Here is a 23,666-nt window from a genome sequence, read left to right as displayed (position 1 = left end):
AATCTTAAAGCTGACTGGGCAGTTAGCATTTGGGGAAGCTTCTGGGCGGTCTTTATTGTGATTCATGCCCTTTGTCATCTATTCAACTTGTCCTACTGCGGAACATTTTACTAATCAAGCACGAATAGCCTACAGCTCCCAATCAATCACATTTGCTCTTCAAGTAACACAATCTTCTTCACAGTAGTCCCCTCCAGTCTCTTTAAAACAGCTAATGGAGTCCAGATCATCTGCTTATCTTTGGTAGTGTCTGTGAGTTGCTCCTCTTGTTTTTCATTGCACTTAGCCTGTAGGCTATGTAGTAGCACGGAAGCACACAGGGAGTCAGGTCAGGTGACTGCTGGGTCTGCACAACTCGACAAGATAATGGTGGTGAAAATAGTGCTTCATGTTCACTCACGTCTCTGGGCAAAGTTCATTTGCATACATATCTCTCCACTGTCCTTTCGCACCTCTTGCAGGTGACATAGCAGCACCAGTGGTACCTGCACTGGCATCTCTCCACAATCCTCTCAGTGTAGGCATTGTAGCCACGACCACAGCACATGAGATTGCAACTCCCACTGTCATTGGATGTCTTATTGCACTGTCTGGAGACAAAAAAGATTGTTCCAATCAATAAACAACAATATAAAACTCTTATGAATGGGGGAGAGGATCAACATATTAGACCTTGAAGGTGTCAAAGGTAGAGTAAAAATCACATTTTCCACTGAACCTTGAGAGAAACACAAACATACCTGTCCTGTGTGCCGAGTGAGCCATGGTTCTCATTGTGTGTGCAGTAATCCGGAGAGCTGACCAGGTAGACCAACTCACTCTCTCTCACTGGTCGAACATTCAACTCTCTGGGGACCAACTGCTTCCTTGTCCCAACATGACGATGGATCACCTTAGTGGCAGACAGGTACTTGGATTTGAGATCCATGGCAATGTAGTTAATATCACGGAGGCCCTTCCAACATGTTTTGACAGAGCAGGACCCGGACACCCCGTGGCATTTGCATTTGGTCTCCTGAGCCTCAATAAGTGCCTGAAAGTAGAGCAAAAATGATATTAGGATGTTAAAATTTGTTGCCACCTTTTGCAGATATTAATAACATAATATGTTGTTTATTATGTAAAAAAAAAAAACAGTGAGTCAAAAATGCAATGCCACTATTAAAAACAATGGGCACAATAACTCGTGCATAATTACCCATGCATAAAAATGTACCTTTCATGTCAATGTGAGATTAGACCATTACCTGTCTTCCAACTGCATTATTGTGCAAGTGCATCAGTCTGAACGCCTGAGAGCCAGATCTGCTGTTTCTCATCGGTGCATCAGAAAAGGCAGATCCCATTTGGAGACCGTAGCGCAGGTTATCACCGCATCCTCCCCATATGAAGTCGGGCCCGGCCTGTTCAGCAGGGGCTGGGGCGCACGAGCAACTGGGGAGCTCTCCAGACGAGCAGGCTCTGGCAATGGAGTGACTCACTAAGGCAGCCGCTAGTGAGAACACAAATGCCGACTCCCTGGTGCCTGCAATAGAGCACAGTCAACAGATAAATCAATGCAAATCACAGCCAATCACAGAAGTTTACAGGCCACATGATATTCTCCAATTTATAAGATACTTTTTAAAGTGTCTTTAGCCTACCTTTTGCTAAATCTGGTGTAAAACGAGGGGCTTTTTCAACAGATGAACAATTCCATCGCATGTCATTGAAGGTGTTCTGACAGGTATTTTTGGTCAACTTGGCTGCGTGGACAATACTGTGCATCAGCTCGAGATTTCGCCGGCAAAGTTGCGATTGATCAGGGGCCAACTCATCTAGTAGCTTGCAATGATGAGTTTGATTCCAGCCTACAGAGCTCCCCTTTACAGTAAGTCCACTGCAAAGGTAAAAACAACATTTAATTAGGTCATCAGCTATTTCATATGGCATAGGCCTATCAAATGAACAAAAATATGTCAGTAAACAAAGTAGCGTAGGCATCTGAATAGACCCATAGCTACATACAAATTAATAAGTAAGGAATACTTACAGCCAATATATAGCAGCACAGCAGTTCGCGTTCACAATAAACGTCAATATAAATAAATCCATGTGGAATTTCATTGTAAAAAAATAATTAGTGAATCCTCTGCCTAAAATAAAATTATAGATCCAAACGATTCTTTTGGTAGTCCAATGTGATTATCCAGTGATAAGTGTTGTTTTTAGTTTGCCTATGCGGTCTGGGCTGGGGTCTGGAGGTATGGCCCTCCTATAGCCTATGCTGCAAGCCACTGGTGGTGTGACCTCGGCTCCAGGGAGTCTTATGTCGCCGCCACGATAGCCACGCCTCATTCAATTGGCGATTTGTGAATGACAAAAGCTGAAGAACATATGCACATCCAGGTACTTTTTGCAGGTGCTGGAGTTGTAGGTGAACTCATGGAAAATAAAAAGGAAAACGCCGCACACTGCTGCTCATGCTCCCAGGTGATTTTATTTGTGAATGAACCATGGAATGAACACAGGCACACGGATCCGAACACAGGCACACGGATCCGAACACAGGCACACAGATCCAACTCGAATCATGGGGATGGAACTGTAACATAGGCCTATTAGAAGTTATCCGATGCATTTCAAAAGATGGCCATTAATGTGCCATTACTCATGATTGATTAAAAGACAGCCATCCAAAGTGTTAGACATGTAGGCTAAAGCGGATAAAATCATTGATATTCAACACTTCTATTAACTAGCCCTGAAGTCATTTGAAGATTTCCTTTGAAAAAGGATCTGCAACATTGTAATCTAATCTAAATCAATGTGTGACAATCTGACACTGATAACATTGCCAATATTTGCCAGTAAAATATCCTTCACAATTTTACAATTATATTTAAACTCTGCTCTGTGTTCGAAGGATATGTGAAGGCCTATTTTGTGCAGTCCAAGGAGTATGAGAAAGTTTGATAATTTGACATCTCTAAATAGCTGGAATAGCGGAAATCCCTGACTGATGTCCATATTACGCGCTCGTAAAAGTGCATTACAACGTTTTACATTGGACTACAAACAAACGTTCAAGATTGACTTCTTCACAAATGAAGGATAGGTCGGCTTGTATGGGTATGATTCTCGTTTAGGAGCGAGAGGAGCCCGGTTTTTGGATGTGCCATGTATTCACCCAAGTTTTCATCAAGAAATTTAACTAGTAGATTATAGATGTAGGCATAATCGTCTCGAAACCAGTTATGTTTGATCTACAGTAGTAGAGTGGACAAACGAAACGATTTATTCACCCTTGGTTTGTGAAGATTAATGACTGAACCGACCGATTGACGAACTAAACAATTAGCTCACTTTAGCTCAACTAATCCAATTAACAAGGCCCATTATCAAGGTAGGCCACTGAATTCTAACCACCAAAACAGAACATCAGAACTTAAACATTCTTACACTTAAAAGTTTGATGCTATCAGTTTTTCAAGTATGTGTGTTTGTGTATGCTATACACATGAGTCCCCTGATAGAATCACACTATAGCCTCTGGACTTATAGTAAAGTCTACCCAACAAATCCTCATCAACAAAGAAAACAGGGAACCAGAAACAGGGATTTCAGTGGCATGGTCAAATAAGGCAGTATAAATGGTTAATTATCTGCATGTGGTATGAGCAAAGGATTAGTGGTTGAAAGAGGGTTTCTTAGTGAGAGGATTATTCAAACTTGTGTTTATCTAACCCCTATTATATTCCCTCCATGAGAGAGGCTGGCTTTTCTCTTAGAAGTAGCCTTATGGTAAGACTTTGCCAGAACACCTTATTAGTGTCTTGATTACTGTCAATGGGAACACAGTAGGGGGTAATGTTAAAAGTGTTTTTGAAAGGGGACTTCCCACTGCTAATTTCACTATTATTACTTTTCCATTTTCATGAATCTATTCAACACATGTGGTCCCACAAATAATCAGCAAAGGATGGCGATTCAGTATTGTGCATGTATTGTAATATGTTCATATTTAGACTTCGATATACACAATTTCTACCCCTGAGTAGCTTAGATCTTATAACCTTCTGGCAGAACCATAATTCCTGTTTACAGCCAAAACCAGATAAATGTTCTGTACTTCCGTGGTGAGATGACTGATTTTCTAACACCAGCAAGGCCTTCTGAACAGCAGCAAATTTCTGCTGCTGTGTCCTGGGGGTTTTCTGGCAGCAGGTAACCTACTGGTTAAGAGTGTTGGCCCAGTAACCGGAAGGTTATTGGATCAAATCCTCTGAGCAGACCAGGTGAAAAATATGTCGATGTGGCCTATAAGTCCCTCTGGATAAGAGTGTCTAAATGACTAACACGTGAATGTCTGTCTCATCAAGCTCATATTGTAGCTTCAGTATATCCTCTGTTTTTGTTGAATCAGTTCAATGCTTTTCTTTATGATTTTTGAAGTTGCCCAGAGGTTGTATGATTATTCTAATCTTTGGCTGATTGCTTCTTCCCTTGTTGCATCTCATATTACACTTGGTTGGTTAACTTCAAGTCCTGTGTCTCATTATGGAAACAAAATATTCACTGACAAAACTTTTATTTTTGTTTGACAAAAATGAAATGCATATTCTCTCCAGTGGGGCCTGTGAGCTACTTTTTGTTTAATCTTGTCTTGCTCTCACCTACCCTATCTAATTCTAAAATGAAGGGGAGTTTATTGGCCACAGCCACTCCCCTCCCCCTGGAACATTCTCTCTGCTGTGAAAACCATTCTAGCCCAAAGCAAATCCTTCCTTTTGTTGGATATCCCAGCTTTAGATTGGGTGTTAGGCTTGAGAAGTGAGAAATCAATCATGTTTATGAAAGGTGCATTTTTGGGTGTGAGCTGGCATGGAAAGGTTGGCCCTTCCTGTTTCTCATTTTCTTTCTCTGAGAATGCTTATTCATGGTATCTACAGTTAACATTCCACCAAAGGAATGGAAGTATACACACAAAATGACAAATAGTGTGTATTGGGTGTTGGAGAGGCAGACGTTTGAAGTTTTTGCTGAAAGGGTATTGCGTCTTGTGAGCGATGAAATAGGATTGCATACGTTTTATAGGCTATGCATCTTTACAACTGATAACAGCGAACATGCATTGATTTTAAGTTCATTACATTTATTTCAAAATGACCTGAATTGACCTGAGAAAATGTCAATTCTTCTTATATTTTGGTTCTCCCTATATCAAATCACAGCTCCAAAGCTCATAATTCAATATGAGCTTGATGAGACAGACATTCACGCGTTAGTCATTTAGACAAGTTAATAGTGACCATTAATGCATTTTTACCAAATATTCTCTCATATTCTAGAGATGGTACTCAAATAAATGCTCCTACGCCACAAATGTACTGATTAAACTTCAGTGACGAGTCCTCTCTGTTGCTAAAATGTTCTGAATATGATTTCTTACCAAAAGGGGGCACTGTACATCAACACAATGTGGCAACAGTAATCGCTCCATAGCTGTCGCTAGACCTTACATTTCCAAACATAAGACCGACATTGAAATGTTGTACTTCTACGCATTCTTCTTCCTTTGCGGCTTACTTCAACCATGTGAACAGCTCCTTCACTGTCCTTGATCTGTAGACAAGTAAACGGAGGCCCCAGCCCAGTCTAGCTCTGTGGATAGACAAGATAGGTTTGATTTTCTGGTACTGGTGGAGCAGGGTGAGGGACTTTACAATGCCATATGATCCACAACTATTGTCTCAATCAGATAGTGATTGGATCAACTTGACAGGTGACGATAACCACATGTTAATTCAAGGTGTAACCAGGCCTTTACATACAGTTTGTAGCTAGCTGGGCCCTTTTTAGGTTTTAGGGTTTAGCATTTTAGCTAACCCTAACCCCTTTCCTATCCTTAACCTAATTCTCATAACCTGCCACGTTAAATCTTCTAACTTCAGGTCGTAGCTGTATTCCACCTAGTCAGAACCCCTTTTTAGGTATACATGTGTACCCAGAGGACTAGTAATGATGGACATTGATATTGTACTGTATGTAATGGTATGCCAATAATATTGTCTTATTCTCATAACTACATTTATGAAGGTGAATACCTGTATGGTGGGTAACGCTGGTTGACTGAGGTTATGCTTACACAGTCACTCTTAGTATGTCCACGGCCCCCATGGGTGGAAAGCAAACAGCATCTAGACTGCATCAAACCTGCAAACAGTAGCTTGCAGCAAGCTGCATACAGTATATTTGCTCTACAGTGCATTCGGAAAGTATTCAGACCCCTTCTCCACATTTTCTTACGTTACAGCCTTATTCTAAAATCTACACACAACACCCCATGACAAAGCGAAAACAGGTTTTTAGAAATACCTTATTTACATAAGTATTCAGACCCTTTGCAATGAGACTTGAAATTGAGCTCAGGTGCATCCTGTTTCCATTTATCATCCTTGAGATGTTTCAACAACTTGATTGGAGTCCACCTGTGGTAAATTCAATTGATTGGACATGAATTCGTCGGCGAGTGGGTAACCCGCCTCTACCATCCGTTCTATTGGCCAACGTGCAATTACTGGAGAATAAACTGGATGAACTCCGTTCAAGACTATACTACTAATGGAACATTAAAAACTGTAATATCTTATGTTTCACCGAGTCGTGGCTGAACGACGACACGGATAATATACAGTTGGCTGGGTTTTCTATACATCGGCAGGACAGAACAGCTACGTCCGGTAAGACGAGGGGTGGTGGTGTGTGTCTATTTGTCAATAACAGCTGGTGCGCGATGTCTAATATTAAGGAAGTCTCGAGGTATTGCTAGCCTGAGGTAGAGTACTTCATGATAAGCTGTAGACCACAGTATCTACCAAGAGAATTTTCATCTATATTTTTCTTAGCCGTCTATTTACCACCAGAAACCGATGCTTGCACTAAGACCACACTCAACGAGCTGTATAAGGCAATAAACAAACAAGAAAATGCTCATCCAGAAGTGGCGCTCCTAGTGGCTTGGGACTTTAATGCAGGCAAACTTACATCTGTTTTACATAATTTCTATCAGCATGTCACATGTGCAACCAGAGGAAAAAACCCTCTAGACCACATTTACTCCACACACAGAGACGCATACAAAGCTCTCCCTCGCCCTCCATTTGGCAAATCTGAACATAATTCTATCCTCTTGATTCCTGCTTACAAGCAAAAACTAAAGCAGGAAGTACCAGTGACTCGCTCAATACGAAAGTAGTCAGATGAAGCGGATGCTACGCTACAGGACTGTTTTGCTAGCATAGACTAGAATATGTTCCGTGATTCATCCAATTGCATTGAGGAGTATACCACCTCAGTCTCCGGCTTCATCAATAAGTGCATCGACGACGTCGTCCCCACAGTGACCGCACTGAGCTAAAGGCTAGAGCTGCCGCTTTCAAGGAGCGGGACACTAATCGAGACGCTTATAAGAAATCCCGCTATGCCCTCAGACAAACCATCAAACAGGCAAAGCGTCAATACAGGACTAAGATTGAATCCTATTACACCGGCTCTGAAGCTCGTCGGGTGTGGCAGGGCTTGCAAACTATTACGGACTACAAAGGGAAACCCAGCCACGAGCTGCCAGTGACCCGAGCCTACCAGACAGGCTAAATGCCTTTTATGCTCGCTTCGAGGCAAGCAACACTGAAGCATGCATGAGAGTACCAGCTGTTCCGGACGACTGTGTGATCACGCTCTCTGTAGCCGATGTGAGCAAGACCTTTAAACAGGTCAATATTCTCAAGGCTGCGGGGCCAGACGGATTACCAGGATATGTACTCAGAGCATGCGTGGACCAACTGGCAAGTGTTTTCACTGACATTTTCAACCTCTCCCTGACCGAGTCTGTAATACCTACATGTTTCAAGCAGACCACCATAGTCCCTGTGCCCAAGAAAGTGAAGGTAACCTGCCTAAATTACTACCGCCCCGTAGCACTCACGTTGGTAGCCATGAAGTGCTTTGAAAGGCTGGTCATTGCTCACATCAACACCATCATCCCGGAAACCCTAGACCATTTCCAATTCGCATACCATCCCAACAGATCCACAGATGACACAATCTCAATCGCACTCCACACTGCCCTTTCCCATCTGGACAAAAGGAACACCTATGTGAGAATGCTGTTCATTGACTACAGCTCAGCATTCAACACCATAGTGCTCACAAAGCTCATCACTAAGCTAAGGAACTTGGGACTAAACACCTCCCCCGGCAACAGGATCCTGGTCTTCCTGACGGGCTGCCCCCAGGTGGTAATGGTAGGCAACAACACACACTGATCCTCAACACGGGGGCCCCTCAGGGGTGCCTGCTTAGTCCCCTCCTGTACTCCCTGTTCACCCACGACTGCGTGGCCAAGCACGACTCCAACACCATCATCAAGTTTGCTGATCACCGACAACGATGAGACAGCCTATAGGGAGGAGGTCAGAGACAACAACCTCTCCCTCAATGTGAGCAAGACAAAGGAGCTGATCGTGGAATACAGGAAAAGGAGGGCCGAACACGCCCCCATTCACATCGACAGGGCTGTAGTGGAGCGGACAGAGAGATTCAAGTTCCTTGGTATCCACATCACCAACAAACTATCATGGTCCAAACACACCAAGACAGTCGTGAAGAGGGCATGACAACGTATTTCCCCCCTCAGATTTGGCATGGGTCTCCTGATCATCAAAAAGTTATACAGCTGCACCATCGAGAGCATCCTGACCGGATGCATCACCGTATGGTATGGCAACTGTTCGGCATCCGACCGTAAGGCGCTACAGAGGGTAGTGCGTACGGCCCAGTACATCACTGGGGCCAAGCTTCCTGCCATCCAGGACCTATATACTAGGCGGTGTCAGAGGAAGGCCCAAAAAATTGTCATAGACTCCAGTCACCCAAGTCATAGACTGTTCTCTCTGGAAAGGCACACACCTGTCTATATAAGGTCCCACAGTTGACAGTGCATGTCAGAGCAAAAACCAGGCCATGAGGTCGAAGGAATTGTTCATAGGGTTAGGGTTAGGGTCAGGATTGTGTCGAGGCACAGATCTGGGGAAGGGTACCAAATAATTTCTGCAGCATTTGGTATTTTGGTATTTTATTAGGATCCCCATTAGCTGTTGCAAAAGCAGCAGCTACTCTTCCTGGGGTCCACACAAAACATGAAACATTACATAATACAGAACATTAATAGACAAGAACAGCTCAAGGACAGAACTACATACTTTTTTTTTTAAAGGCACACGTAGCCTACATATCAATACATACACACAAACTATCTAGGTCAAATATTGAAGGTCTCTAAGAACACAGTGGCCTCCATCATTCTTAAATGGAAGAAGTTTGGAACCACCAAGACTCTTCCTAGAGCTGGCCTCCCGGCCAAACTGAGCATTTGGGGGAGAAGGGCCTTTGTCAGGGAGGTGACCAAGAACCCGATGGTCACTCTGACAGAGCTCCAGAGTTCCTCTGTGGAGATGGGAGAACCTTCCAGAAGGACAACCATCACGGCAGCACTCTACCAATCAGGCCTTTATGGTAGAGTGGCCAGACGGAAGCTACTCATCAGCAAAAGGCACATGACAGCCCGCTTGGAGTTTGAAAAAAGGCACCTAAAGGACTCTCAGACCATGAGAAACAAGATTCTCTTGTCTGATGAAACCAAGATTGAACTCTTTGGCCTGAATGCAAAGTGTCATGTCTGGAGGAAACCTGGCACCATCCCTACGGTGAAGCATGGTGGTGGCAGCTTCATGCTGTGGGGATGTTTTTCAGCGGCAGGGACTGGGAGACTAGTCAGGATTGAGGGAAAGATGAACGGAACAAAATACAGAGAGATCCTTGATAAAAACCTGCTTCAGAGTGCTAAGGACCTCAGACTGGGGCGAAGGTTCACCTTCCAACAGGACAACGACACTTAGCACACAGCCAAGACAACGCAGGAGTGGCTGAATGTCCTTGAGTGGCCCAGCCAGAGCCCAGACTTGAACCCGATCGAACATCTCTGGAGACCTGAAAATAGCTGTGCAGCGACGCTCCCCATCCAACCTGACAGAGCTTGAGAGGATCTGCAGAGAAGAATGGGAGAAACTCCCCAAATACAGGTGTGCCAAGCTTGTAGCGTCATACCCAAGAAGACTCGAGGCTGTAATCTCTGCCAAAGGTGCTTCAACAAAGTACTGAGTAAAGGGTCTGAATACTTATGTAAATGTGATAATTTCCTTTTTTTTTTTTTTTTTTTACATTTGCAAACATTTCAATAAACCTGTTTTTGCTTTGTCATTATGGGGTATTGTGTGTAGTTTGATGAGGGGAAAAAAACAATTTAATCAATTTTAGAATAAGGCTGTAACGTAACAAATTGTGGAAAAAGTCAAGGGGTCTGAATACTTTCCGATTGCACTGTATTTTCAAAAGAGGCAATATATACCTCAGTATGTCAATACTGTAGAATAATCTGGTTTTATTGGAACTTTTGGCTGCCATAGGCATTGTTAAAAAATATTATATCATATGACAAGTGAGAATTTTATAGAATTTAATATTATAAATCAATTCAATTTACAAAAACAGAATTCTATTTTATATACATATTTACAATCGCAACAGCGTATACAAATGTACATTATTTTCAACAAAGCAGGGAAACAAATATACCCTATTTACCTACAAACAATCCAAATAATGCAGATCTCAACACAAACCACAATGTACACTTCAACTAAACAATGTTTGAATTAAAGGACATATAGCTACCAGAGTTCGGGACAATTCTATCTTGATTCAACTTGACACAGGCATTACATTTAATCGCAAAGCATGAATAGGAGAATTAACCATTCTAAGCACGGAATTGAACCAAACTACTAATAATACGTAATACTACAACACCATTGCTCACTGTCCTTTTTGGGCATGTTTCTAAACAGCAAGTTGTAATGTTTGATACCAACTCTTATTGCAGACATTAGGCTACTGGACGATGTAGAATTACCATAATAACTGAAAAGTAATATGTTTGAACTTCCTTTGGTAAATTGTTTTATATATGAAGAGTTTCGTTCCAAAACGCTATTTCCACCAATTTTTCACATCGGTATTTTTACGTCAGAAGTGATTGCTTATGGGTACCTTCATGTGTGTGTAAAATATATCTGTTCTCAGGTTTTTTATTAATCGATTTTAGATATGTATTAAAATGGGGTTTGTTGCAAAAAGCTATATATACATTGTTTAGCTGAAATGGAATGTTCGTATCCTGTACATTTGACTGTGATATGTGGTTGTCTCACCTAGCTATCTTAAGATGAATGCACTAACTGTGAATTGCTCTGGATAAAAGCATCCGCTAAATGACTAAAATGTAAAATATAAATATTTTACATACAGATCTCATATAGAGCTTGCCAGCTTGTAGTCCTAAAAACTGGAAATGAGTTACCTCTGGTTCAGTCAGCCATACCTCTGGGGGAAATTAATGGGGAAAGAATAGTGTTTTGGGATAAACACAGAAAAGAAGGTCTGAGGTTAACACAAGCTTAGGAGATCATATACATTTTGTTCTATGAGATAATATCAGTCAGTTAACATGACCTTTATGAATTATGAGGCCTTTATGTGCTTTTTTAAATTACATAAATGCTTCAAAATTCACGAAAAGTGACATTATCTGATGAAGATGATCCCATAGAACAAAACGTATAAGATCTCCTAAGCCTGTGTTTACTACAGACCTTATTTTTGGCATTTATCCAAAAACCCTACATTTCCCCATAGGCTTTGTCCAATGAACCATGGCGGAGTTAGTGCCTACAAAAAGACGCCATTACTATTGCTCTCTATTCCTGTATTGGTTCATTTAAAAAAACATATTTTACATTTAAATATGGATGTCACAAATATAATTTGTACAGTTCTTTATTATAAATGTAGTTATTTGTCACAATTGACTGTATAAAACCTAGCAGTACTACTTATTTCTCTGAGATTGAGGCAGATATATAGCGTTTTGCAACAAAACATGATTATTTTTCTCTCTGAAATGAAACCATCAAGTGATAGATTTTAAACAAATAACATGTCTGTCATTGACCAACCCCATGCCATGATAAGATGGTGAAAAAAAACACAATTATCTCTTTCATAAGTTATCTAAACAATAAAAGCTAATTTACCAACATTTCTGAAAATTGATATATAGTGTTTTGGAATGAAACTCTTTATCTATTGTTCCTTCCATAACTGTTTTCAAACTTATTCAAAACAACTGGACTTGATTCTGCTTTTGTCACCAATTTTCCAGAAGGTTGACAGCATGGTGATTGACCAAACCCTGTAATAATAACAATACATGCACAGTGCAGAGCAGTTTCATAAACATCCAGAAACTGCATGTTGACAGATACTCTGTGCCCTTAAATTATTCCTTAAAGACTAATGTGTTCACTCACATATAAACATGAACATGAGAAGGAGTTATATGCTGAAAAATATTTTGACTGTGTGTGATATTTACAAAAGCTTCAAGCTGCCTATGTATACGGAAAGACAGAATTCTTCGGAGAAAAACTGAAACACAAATGGCCTTCCAGAAACAGGACATGACTGGTTCAGCTCAAAGGGAATTAGTTATTTCAAACAAACCAAAGCAGAACTAAATAAAGAAAATAACTATAACCCCATCCAGAAAAGTCTTGTGATCATGAACGGTCATGTTATTAGTAATTTGGAAAAATAAAACATTTAATCAACAGGATTATTCCAGGTGATTCCATATTTAACAAACAACTTCATTTCAGATAAAACAGAAACATTCATACTGACCTTATTATTCAAGAGAGAGAGAGAAAGAGAGAGAGATTTGCCTACAGATCAATAATTTGCTTTAACCAGTGCACATTCTAACAGATAAATGTTTGTGTTTCAGCTATACATGTTCATTTCATCAGAGAACTGCGACACATTGTATTTCTATATTGTTTTCAAAAGCTTTTACAGTATGTACCTATGTTGTCTAACTAACAGACAGTTCTTTGAGTGGAGACATGACTGACTCCTGTCAATCTTGGTTTCTCAAGCATGTTATGACCAGGGAAACCAAGTTATTATCTACAAATGCACTATTCTAAAAGTAAAGTCTAATGTATTTTTTTCTTCAAACATCAGCAACTCCTCACTTTCTTAATGCTAAGACACGTTGGGTGCATATTTGTCCATCATTATCTCCGAAGGTCATAGTCATCATCGCTCTGTGGAAGGAATCTTCCATTCAGAGATAACAGGCAGTGGTTAATATCATTAGACCAGGTCACCCCTCTATTATAAGGGAGGGTGGGGCTTATCAGCTCAGTAGTAGCCTGAAGGGGCGGGCCTGGCCCAGGCTGAGGGCGGATACTTTAGTACTGTACATGATGTCATCTCTGGAGTAGGTGGGTCTCCTCATTTCCTTATTGGTCGATATGTGATAGGTGGTGGTGATGGTTGTAGAGGAAGAGTAGAGTGGGTGGAGCCTCCCCCAGGCTATAGGTGGATATGCTGGAAGAGGGGTGGGTCGTGGCTTGACAGACAGGTTGGTAGGCCTGCCTCTTCAGGAGTGGCTGGCCGGGGGGGCCTCCCCGAGGCGGATGCTCCCCAGGAAGGTGGTGTGGTTGGTCATGCTGATGGAGGTGTCCTCGTACACCATCCTGATGGAGATCTTCTGCCGGGCACGCAGCAGACACACCCCAGCCGTGTAGCAGGTGTTGAACTTCCGCTGTCCCGTCTCGATGCTCCGCGTACAGCGCAGGAACGGTGTCTTGTCCACCATCACCTCATAGCTAGCAATGTCAGTGAAGTTGAGGTAGTAAACCTGGTAGGAAAAGTTATGTGGGGACAAACCATAAATATTATTTTAAATTCTGAGGAAATAACACAAATATGAGAATGCAGATAATGAACTACTAGACTACTTATTTAACTTAACTTATTTCCAATCATGAGATATATCAGGCAAACTGGGTTATAATTACCACAGCATATGATCCACTTTGTACAATGTGGCTCACTTTGAAGGGCATGCAATACATTCACTTCACTCATCCAGACATTTCCCTCTGCAGCCAAGAGCACTGGCAAAATCAACCATGTGTGTTCTGAGAAATGTAGCCTTCAGTATGCCAGATAATTGCTATTTAATACAAGTAATTTCATGGGGGTCTAATTTGGATTTCTGTCAGTAATAAAGTTTAGACTCAAAGCTAAGGATTCATTATAGATTATGCCTAGAATGGTCGGCCTTACCACAGCCAATTTAGATATTTTGACCTTACTAACCTTTGAGATAGCATAATCCACTGGGACTGCAGAGTGAAAGGATGAGTGACATGCAGGCGATAGGAAGAGTTAGGCCTAAGACCGTACTCACTTCTACCTGACTATAGATGAAGTAGGTGCCATCTACCAACACCTCCAGCTCCCCAGACCTCGAGTGCATCTTGAACACCTTGTGATGCATGGATATCATTTTCCAGTTTCTCAGTACGCCTTCTGAAAGATCTCAGCGTGAGAAAAGGGCAGTCACTCAACATCCGTCATTGTCATACAATTATAGACAGAGTTCTTCATTGTTGCATTGTCAAAAAATTTAAATACAATGTGTATGTGTATGTCTCCTGCAGTGAATTAATGTCTTAACTTTTTCCGATCTATTCTTAGAGGAACTAATAACAAATAAGAGACTTCTTGAAAATGATTTCTGACTGTAAATGTGCCTTTCTTTTAGTCATTAAGTGATGTGAGGACGAGAGTATCTAAAATTTAACTCTTACCTTCCTTGACCTGTATTGTTGTTTCTTGGCCTTGGAGATGTACCACAGCAGGCTGTAACACAACAATAAATAATTAATTTGTGGAAAAGTGGACATAATCTTTTTTTAAATCATCAAAACATTGAAAGAGTAACACACCTGGCTATCTCTGACTCTGCCCCCTGTGCAGATTAGAAAACAATTAATGTGTCAGTTTTTTTGATGAAAGGTTGAACACCACAAATAAATCAGGATTTGGCCCAAAGGGAATTAAAGTGAGGAGGTACCTGAGGGTCCTTGAAGACCAGGGGGTCCCTGTGGCCCTGGCGGTCCAGCAGGGCCTGGAGGTCCGGGTGGTCCTGAGGGGCCCATGGCGTTGTTCCCAGGGATACCTGGAATGCCAGGAATACCAGGTGGACCCTGTGGCCCTGGAGGGCCTAGGGGGCCAGGTGCACCCGGAGGGCCTTTCTTGCCTAAAAAGTAAGACAAGGAGAAAATCTGAATTAGTGGGTACTATGACATGAATGAAAATATAAACAACCTCCTCAGCACTGCACCATCACCTGTAGCAATGGAAGCGTTCACTTAAAGGAAAAATCCACCCAAAACCACTCATTCCTTTAATTTTTGTGAAAAAATGTTTCATTTTATAATAAGGTTGGTAGCAACATGAAAAATCATTATGGAAATCTGTTGCAGCTCAAGTCTACTACAAAATCCACAATGCAATGCTTTCTCTATGGGCTGGCTGGATAGCTAGCTAGCTAGGTAGCTAGCATGAAATGACCCAGGGAATCGATAGAAGGCACAAAAACAATATAACATAAAAATATTTGTTTTTTACTGTACCTTTTTTCCTTTCTTTTCGTTTGTTTCCATGTGATTCTGATGTGATTCCATCCATGTGAAAGAGAGAGAACATACAGTTAGAGAGAGTCAAACAAGAATAGGGGATGCAGATGCAGGACAATACAGGTCAAAACACTTCATCCCTGGCACAAGATGTATGCCACTTCTGATCAGTTCTCAAAGCTATGTATTTACAGCTTTCCATCTCATCTTTCCCCTAGTCTAGATTGCAGAATTACAGATAACCCATGAGTCATATAATACTGTAGAAGCATGTGGAGCAAATGATTGGAGTTAGCTTGAGGGGGTTTGTGGCTAACACAAGCTGAACCCAACTGATATGAAAATAATCAGCATTCTATTGACCTGAATTGAATAAACTCGACAAATATGATTTTAAAATAGTCTGTCCATGAAATTAGAGGGCTTCGTTTTGAGAGGACATACAGTATCTCTATCCCTTGTAGATGTATCAAGATAACGTCTCGAGACATAAACAGATTTTCTCAAAGGACATTTTGTGAATGCACAAAAGTTTGTAATTTCCATTTTAAAATGTTTCTCTTTAATAAGTGATTTAAAATCTGGAACATGTTAAGAGTGAAACATCTGAAAAGCCAAACCCTTTGTGAAAGGTCTGGAGCAGGAGGTGGTCTGGGAGTAATTATCATTTAAAGACTCAGGAATTGTACTGATTTGAGGAAAATGTCTCTGAAGGTGGTTTTCATTGTTTATACTGCTGTATGTTGCAGTAGCTTTGGCTATGTCAAACAACACAAACAGAGAGTTTGAGTTGACCATTCCTTGAGAAGCTTCTCTCCCAAATTTTGACATGGATTGAAAAGAAGCTAAGAGCATCATGTATTACATGAGTCATAAGAACAACTTTTAAGAAAGCAAAACTGGGGAAATCTCACATTCCAAAAGTTAGAGAAATATTTATTTCAGAGACGGTAAAGAATCCCAATCACTGTGTCCATGAAAGCCATAAGGGCCCTGAGCTGAAACACTTGTTATTAGTGAGAGATGGTGTGGCACTGTGCCCACTGCTGTGCTCTGTGGTCTATTTGGACCCGTTTCTATGTATAAAGTGTGTTAGGGTTTCCCGAAAACAACTTCCTTAACCACAGCTTCCTGCCAGGTACTGCAAGCATGGGACTGGCTGAGCACAATGTAATTAATGTCAGGACTCCAAAAACAACAAGACTTGGATGTTACTGGACCCGAATCAGAGTCTGGGATGGACAGTGAAAGTCAAATTGCCTGTAATGAGTGCACATCACACATTGCTTTTAGTTGAATTGCATGAATGGACCCATCCAAAGCGCTACAATTATACAATTGGAAAATAATATCCTAACAACCTTGTTCAGCTCAATAAACAACATCTGTACAGCAAAAAAAAAAGAAGACTGTCAATCACACTGTAAGACCTGTGATATGCACTTTTGTGTCTGTTTGAATTGGCTTAGAAGTTGTTTTCTCAATAAATGTCATCATTTCGCTATTTTAATTACCATTGTTTCTTAATGTTTTCTGGATGTCTTCTCACGCAATATATCTATTTTTCTCAAAACATAAGAGATCAAAAGTAAGAAGAACAATTTGCTTAAGACGCTAGTTTAAATGTTGTATTTATTCCAGATGACTTTCATTTCAAATGAGTTCAATAGTTTATTTGATGTGCAACGTAAACATGTATTGCATCTGAATGGTGAATAACTTTACAGTGAAGTCTGAGAGCACACGAAACAGACTCCAAAACATTCCAATTCACTGGATCTTCCTTTGTTTTGTAAAATGTGCATACATGCCCAACTGTGTTAAAATGTGAAAGACTTTACATGCAGGAACTATATTGTATAAACAAGATAGAAGTGCTCCTCATATTAAAGGAAACTGTCCACCTACAACACCACCCACTCACTAATCAATCTGTCTAAACCCTAGCAGAGAATCTTGGAATCTGTCATAGCCAGAAAACAGCCAAAGGGAGCTTTACTCATTAAACAACTTACTAATCGGTTGGATCAGTGATAACAACACTTTTCACTTTGTTTTCATTGGCAGACATCTAGGAACAGACTGTTTTACCGGAGAGAGGAATTGAAAGCTAGGAGCACAGTTGACTATACAGATGCAGGATCTTACATTTGATCACTCTTTTATTGCTGAAGGCTTCTAAAGTTTGTAATTTCCACTTTAAAATGTCATACTTGATTTGCCCTAATGAAAAATGTATCAACCCCTACAAAAAAGTTCAATTAATCATAATCCACATAATATTTCACATTTCCTGTTTCTGCAGGATAATTTTTCTGCTGTAGAAATCTGGCTCAAATTAAGATCCTACATCTGTAATAGATCAAAATGCCTTCAGCAAACTCTCAGCACACAGATAGTTTGAAACAAACCCCATGTCGATGAATCATCAATCAGATATAAGATACAAAAGATTAGAAAAGAATACGACTTATTTGTACTCTGTATTTTTATATAATTACCATAGCATCCATTTCCATAGGCCTATGTGAGAAAGAACAAAATGATTGACCTTTTCATTTTTTACATTTTAGTCATTTAGCAGACGCTCTTATCCAGAGCGACGTACAGTAAGTGAGTGCATACATTTTTCATACTGGCCCCCCGTGGGAAACGAACCCACAAACCTGGCGTTGCAAGCGCCATCCTCTACCAACTGAGCTACAGGAGTTCTGTGTATTTACACATTGTAATGTGTGTATAATATATGAGTTAACACTCCTTTGTTCTGTTTGGATGAAACATGCAATAGTTGGAGAGTGAGACGGAATCATTGATGTAAAGTCTCCATTTCTGACTTAACTGAATAAACACCTGTCTAAGATAGTTATGATGACATTGTGCCTTGAACAAATCTAGTTTGACAAGAGATTTGTACAGATATAACAAACATTTAAACACAATCTCCCTTCCATCCCAAGTGTGTCTGCTTACTCTCATGGTCGTACTATATCAGTCAACATGGACAGCTTTGTTACCAGTAGATAGATAGTTACAGTAATGCTTAAACCCTTCTACTCTGCAGCCATAAGTATGTTTCATGTTCAGGTTGTCAGTCACAAAATGTTGCCACCAAAGGCCAGCATGTCCACAGCCTTGGACACACCCTGGCTGCCTTGACAATAGACTAGCGGTACATGTTGCTGGGGAAACCGTGGTCATTTCCCAATCATACATTTCACCAGCAACAAGCATATTCTTGTTGAGTAAAAATAAGAACATGATGACAAAAAATTGTATATACAGTACTAGTCAAAAGTTTGGACACACCTACTCATTCCAGGGTTTTTCTTTATTTTTACTATTTTCTACATTGTAGAGTAATAGTGAAGACATCAAAACCATGAAATAACACATGGAATCATGTAGTAACTAAAAAGTGACCAAGTCCATATTATGGCAAGAACAGCCCATATAAGCAAAGATAAACAACAGTCTATCATTACTTTAAGACATGAAGGTCAGTCAATACAGAACATTTCAAGAACTTTGAAAGTTTCTTCAAGTGCAGTCGCAAAAACCATCAAGCGCTATGATGAAACTGGCTCTCATGAGGACCGCCACAGGAAAGGAAGACCCAGAGTTACCTCTGCTGCAGAGGGTAAATTCATTAGAGTTAACTGCACCTCAGATTGCAGCCCAAATAAATGCTTCACAGAGTTCAAGTCACAGACACATCTCAACATCAACTGTTCAGAGGAGATTGCGTGAATCAGGCCTTCATGGTCGAATTGCTGCAAAAAAAACACTACTAAAGGACACCAATAATAAGAAGAGACTTGCTTGGGCCAAGAAACACGAGCAATGGACAGTAGACCTGTGGAAATCTGTCCTTTGGTCTGATGAGTCCAAATTTGAGATTTTTGATTCCAACCGCCGTGTCTTTGTGAGACGCAGAGTAGGTGAATGGATGATCTCTGCATGTGTGTTTCCCACCGTGAAGCATGGAAGAGGAGGTGTGATGGTGTGGGGGTGCTTTGCTGGTGACACTGTCTGTGATTTATTTAGAATTTAAGGCATACTTAACCAGCATGGCTACCACAGCATTCTGCAGCGACACGCCATCCCATCTGGTTTGCACTTAGTGGGACTATCATTTGTTTTTCAACAGGACAATGACCCAAAACACACCTCCAGGCTGTGTAAGGGCTATTTGACCAAGGAGAGGGATGGAGTGCTGCATCAGATGACCTGGCCTCCACAATCACCCGACCTCAACCCAATTGAGTGAAGGAAAAGCAGCCAACAAGTGTTCAGCATATGTGGGAACTCCTTCAAGACTGTTGGAAAAGCATTCCTCATGAAGCTGGTTGAGAGAATGTTCAACCTGTTACTAGCCTGTTCAACCTCTCTTTCGTATCATCTGAGATCCCCAGAGATTGGAAAGCTGCCGCGGTCATCCCCCTCTTCAAAGGGGGTGACACTCTAGATCCAAACTGTTACAGACCTATATCCATCTTGCCCTGCCTTTCGAAAGTATTTGAAAGTTAACAAACAGATCACCGACCATTTCGAATCCCACCGTACCTTCTCCGCTATGCTATCTGGTTTCCGAGCTGGTCATGGGTGCACCTCAGCCACGCTCAAGGTTCTAAACGATATGATAACCGCGATCGATAAAAGATAGTACTGTGCAGCCGTCTTCATCGACCTGGCCAAGGCTTTCGACTCTGTCAATCACCGCATTCTTATCGGCAGACTAAATAGCCTTGGTTTCTCAAATGAGTGCCTCGCCTCGTTCACCAACTACTTCTCAGATAGAGTTCAGTGTGTCAAATCGGAGGGCCTGTTGTCTGGACCTCTGGCAGTCTTTATGGGGGTGTCACAAGGTTCAATTCTCGGGCAGACTCTATTCTATGTGTATATCAATGATGTCGCTCTTGCTGCTGGTGACTCTCAGATCCACCTCTACGCAGACGACACCATTTTGTATACATCTGGCCCTTCATTGGACACTGTGTTAACAAACCTCCAAACGAGCTTCAATGCCATACAACACTCCTTCCGTAGCCTCCAACTGCTCTTAAACGCTAGTAACACTAAATGCATGCTCTTCAATCGAACGCTGCTTGCACCCGCCCGCCCGACTAGAATCACTACTCTCGGCGGGTCTGACTTAGAATATGTGGACAACTACAAATACCTAGGTGTCTGGTTAGACCGTAAACTCTCCTTCCAGACTCACATTAAGCATCTCCAATCCAAAGTTAAATCTAGAATCGGCTTCCTATTTCGCAACAAAGCCTCCTTCACTCATGCTGCCAAACATGCCCTCGTAAAACTGACTATCCTACCGATCCTTGACTTCGGCGATGGCCTTGAGATAGAAGCTGTTTTTCATTCTCTCGGTCCCAGCTTTGATGCACCTGTACTGACACCGCTACCATCCAGAAGGCGAGGTCAGTACAGGTGCATCAAAGCTGGGAACGAGAGAATGAAAAACAGCTTCTATCTCAAGGCCATCAGACTGTTAAATAGCCATCACTAGCACATTAGAGGCTGCTGCTGCCTATTGAAATCACTGGCCACTTTAAGAAATGGAGCATTAGTCACTTTAATAATGTTTACATATCTTGCACTACTCATCTCATATGTATATACTGCATTCTATTCTATAATATTCTTCTGTATCTTAGTCCATGCCGCTCTGTCATTGCTTGTCCATATATGTATATATTCTTAAATCCCATTCCTTACTTTTTTGTGTATATTGGGTATATGTTGTGTAATTGTTAGATATTACTGCACTGTCGGAGCTAGAAGCACAAGCATTTTGCTACACCCGCTATAACATCTGCTAAACACGTGTATGTGACAAATAAAATGTGATTTGATTTGATTTGTCATTTACAAAATAGCCTCCAACACTCTACTCAGCAAATTGGATGTAGTCTATCACAGTGCCATCCGTTTTGTCACCAAAGCCCCATAAACTACCCACCATTGTGACCTGTACGCTCTCGTTGGCTGGCCCTCACTACATATTCGTCGCCAAACCCACTGGCTTCAGGTCATCTATAAATCACTGCTAGACAAATCCCCGCCTTATCTTAGCTCATTGGTCACCATAGCAACACCCACCCGTAGTATGCGCTCCAGCAGGTATATCTCACTGGTCATCCCCAAAGCCAACACCTCCTTTGGCCGCCTTTCCTTCCAGTTCTCTGCTGCTAATGACTGGAACGAACTGCAAAAATCTCTGAAGCTGGAGACTCTTATCTCCCTCACTAACTTTAAGCATTAGTTGTCAGAGCAGCTTACCGATCACTGCACCTGTACACAGCCCATCTGTAATTAGCCCACCCAACTACCTCATCCCCATATTGTTATTTATTTTGCTCATTTGCACCCAAGTATCTCTTTTTGCACATCATCTTCTGCACATCTATCACTCCAGTGTTAATACTAAATTGTAATTATTTTGCACTATGGCCTATTTATTGCCTTACCCCCATAACTTGCTACATTTGCACACACTGTATATAGATTTTCTATTGTGTTACTGACTGTATGTTTTTGTTTATCCCATGTGTAACTCTGTGTTGTTGTTGTTTTAATCGCACTGCTTTGCTTTATCTTGGCCAGGTCGCAGTTGTAAATGAGAACTTGTTCTCAACTGGCCTACCTGGTTAAATAAAGGTGAAAAAATGAATAAAAAATGTCAAGAGTGTGCAAAGCTGTCATCAAGGCAAAGGGTGGCTACTTTAAAGAATCTCAAATATAAAATATATTTTGATTTGTTTAACACTTTATTGGTTACTACATGATTCCATGTGTTATTTGATGTCTTCACTATTATTCTACAATGTAGAACATAGTAAAAATAAAGACAAACCCTTGAATGAGTAGGTGTGTCCAAACTTTTGACTGGACTGTGTATATATTATTGTCCCATACACCGGATAGGTGCAGTCAAATGTGTTGTTTTACAGGGTCAGCCATAGTAGCACGGCACCCATGGAGCAAATTAGGGTTAAGTGCCTTGCTCAAGGGCACATCAACAGAGTTTTCACCTTGTCGGCTCCTGTATTCGAACCAGTGACCTTTCGGTTACTGGCCCAAAGCTCTAACCACTCATTCCAACCAGCAAGGTCAAGTCCTCCTCCCATCACCCTGGTACAGAGGACAGATCCTGGCCCAGATGTGCTCCATTACACACATGCACACGCACACACACACAATGCTCATTACTCAGTTGTTTTTACAAGAGGTGTCCCCACTTAGGAACATGGCTCAGCACAGCCTCCAGAGGTGCACAAGGAATTGAATGGCTGGGGATATGGGTAATAAATACTGGTCAATGTGTTATGGAGAGGCAAAGGAACAGAACAACAACGAACGAGAACAAGGCTGTCCCCAGTGTGACACAGCTCTAATGGACGTACACTCATGATAATTGATTTCTGAAAATAATCCCCCATATTCCATCTATAAACAGATTGTGACAAAAAAAGTGGTACAATGCTTTAATGAATGGAACAAATTAGCATCAAAGAGAGCCAACATTGAAAACACATTTTCACAACACGTACTACAAAAACACATCTGCTGTGAAATGGCTTGCAAAGGCAAACTGCATATTTATGAAGGCAAAGTGCATCTGACATGAAAGAGAAATTATTATTTTGGCAAATGCTTCAGTACCAGCTCCTTTGGTCTGATAGTGCAAAGGGCTCTTTTAAGTCCTCTCCCAGGGCCAGCTGATTGACTTCCATCATTAACATATCCAGTCATCGCTCAACAGCTGAGGACTCTGCTGTATCCCACACTGTACTGTTAACTGTTAACAGTTAAATGATACAGATGGTCCCTCGGTCGGCCTACCATTTGGAATCAAAACAAAACATTTGCACTGGGGTAACCTCTGTTATTTTGGTTACATGTGACAAACACTGTTCTACATAGCACTGTGCATATTCTGGCATATGTCAGACATCACATCACACTGCCGAAAGCATACTTAGCTATGATGTT

General features: G+C 41.3%; 2 protein-coding genes across 2 annotated transcripts in view; both read right to left on the bottom strand.

The window, feature by feature from the left end:
* Positions 1 to 415: 415 nt before the first annotated feature.
* wnt11f2 (wnt 11, family member 2) lies at positions 416 to 2,106 on the bottom strand (the record flags this gene model as incomplete). The annotated part of the gene is made up of 5 exons (XM_084169715.1): positions 416 to 590; positions 741 to 1,033; positions 1,248 to 1,525; positions 1,644 to 1,879; positions 2,033 to 2,106. 5 exons carry the CDS (start codon positions 2,104 to 2,106, stop codon positions 416 to 418), a joined length of 1,056 nt encoding a protein of 351 aa, XP_084025841.1.
* A 9,813-nt stretch (positions 2,107 to 11,919) lies between these two features.
* Positions 11,920 to 23,666, bottom strand: part of LOC311135592 (ectodysplasin-A-like) — a 56,207-nt gene continuing 44,460 nt past the window's right edge. The window contains exons 3-8 of the mRNA XM_084169602.1: positions 15,651 to 15,686; positions 15,089 to 15,274; positions 14,961 to 14,983; positions 14,823 to 14,874; positions 14,420 to 14,550; positions 11,920 to 13,864 (exon numbers count right to left, since the gene is read on the bottom strand). Of these exons, the coding sequence (XP_084025728.1) occupies positions 13,604 to 13,864; positions 14,420 to 14,550; positions 14,823 to 14,874; positions 14,961 to 14,983; positions 15,089 to 15,274; positions 15,651 to 15,686 (689 nt within the window). The 3' untranslated portion in view covers positions 11,920 to 13,603. The remainder of the gene's footprint in view (positions 13,865 to 14,419; positions 14,551 to 14,822; positions 14,875 to 14,960; positions 14,984 to 15,088; positions 15,275 to 15,650; positions 15,687 to 23,666) is intronic.

Source organism: Coregonus lavaretus, assembly GCF_964263955.1.
Source record: "Coregonus lavaretus genome assembly, chromosome: 10".
NCBI classification, from domain to species: Eukaryota; Metazoa; Chordata; class Actinopteri; order Salmoniformes; family Salmonidae; genus Coregonus; species Coregonus lavaretus.
This window is presented reverse-complemented; position numbering and strand designations above follow the sequence as displayed.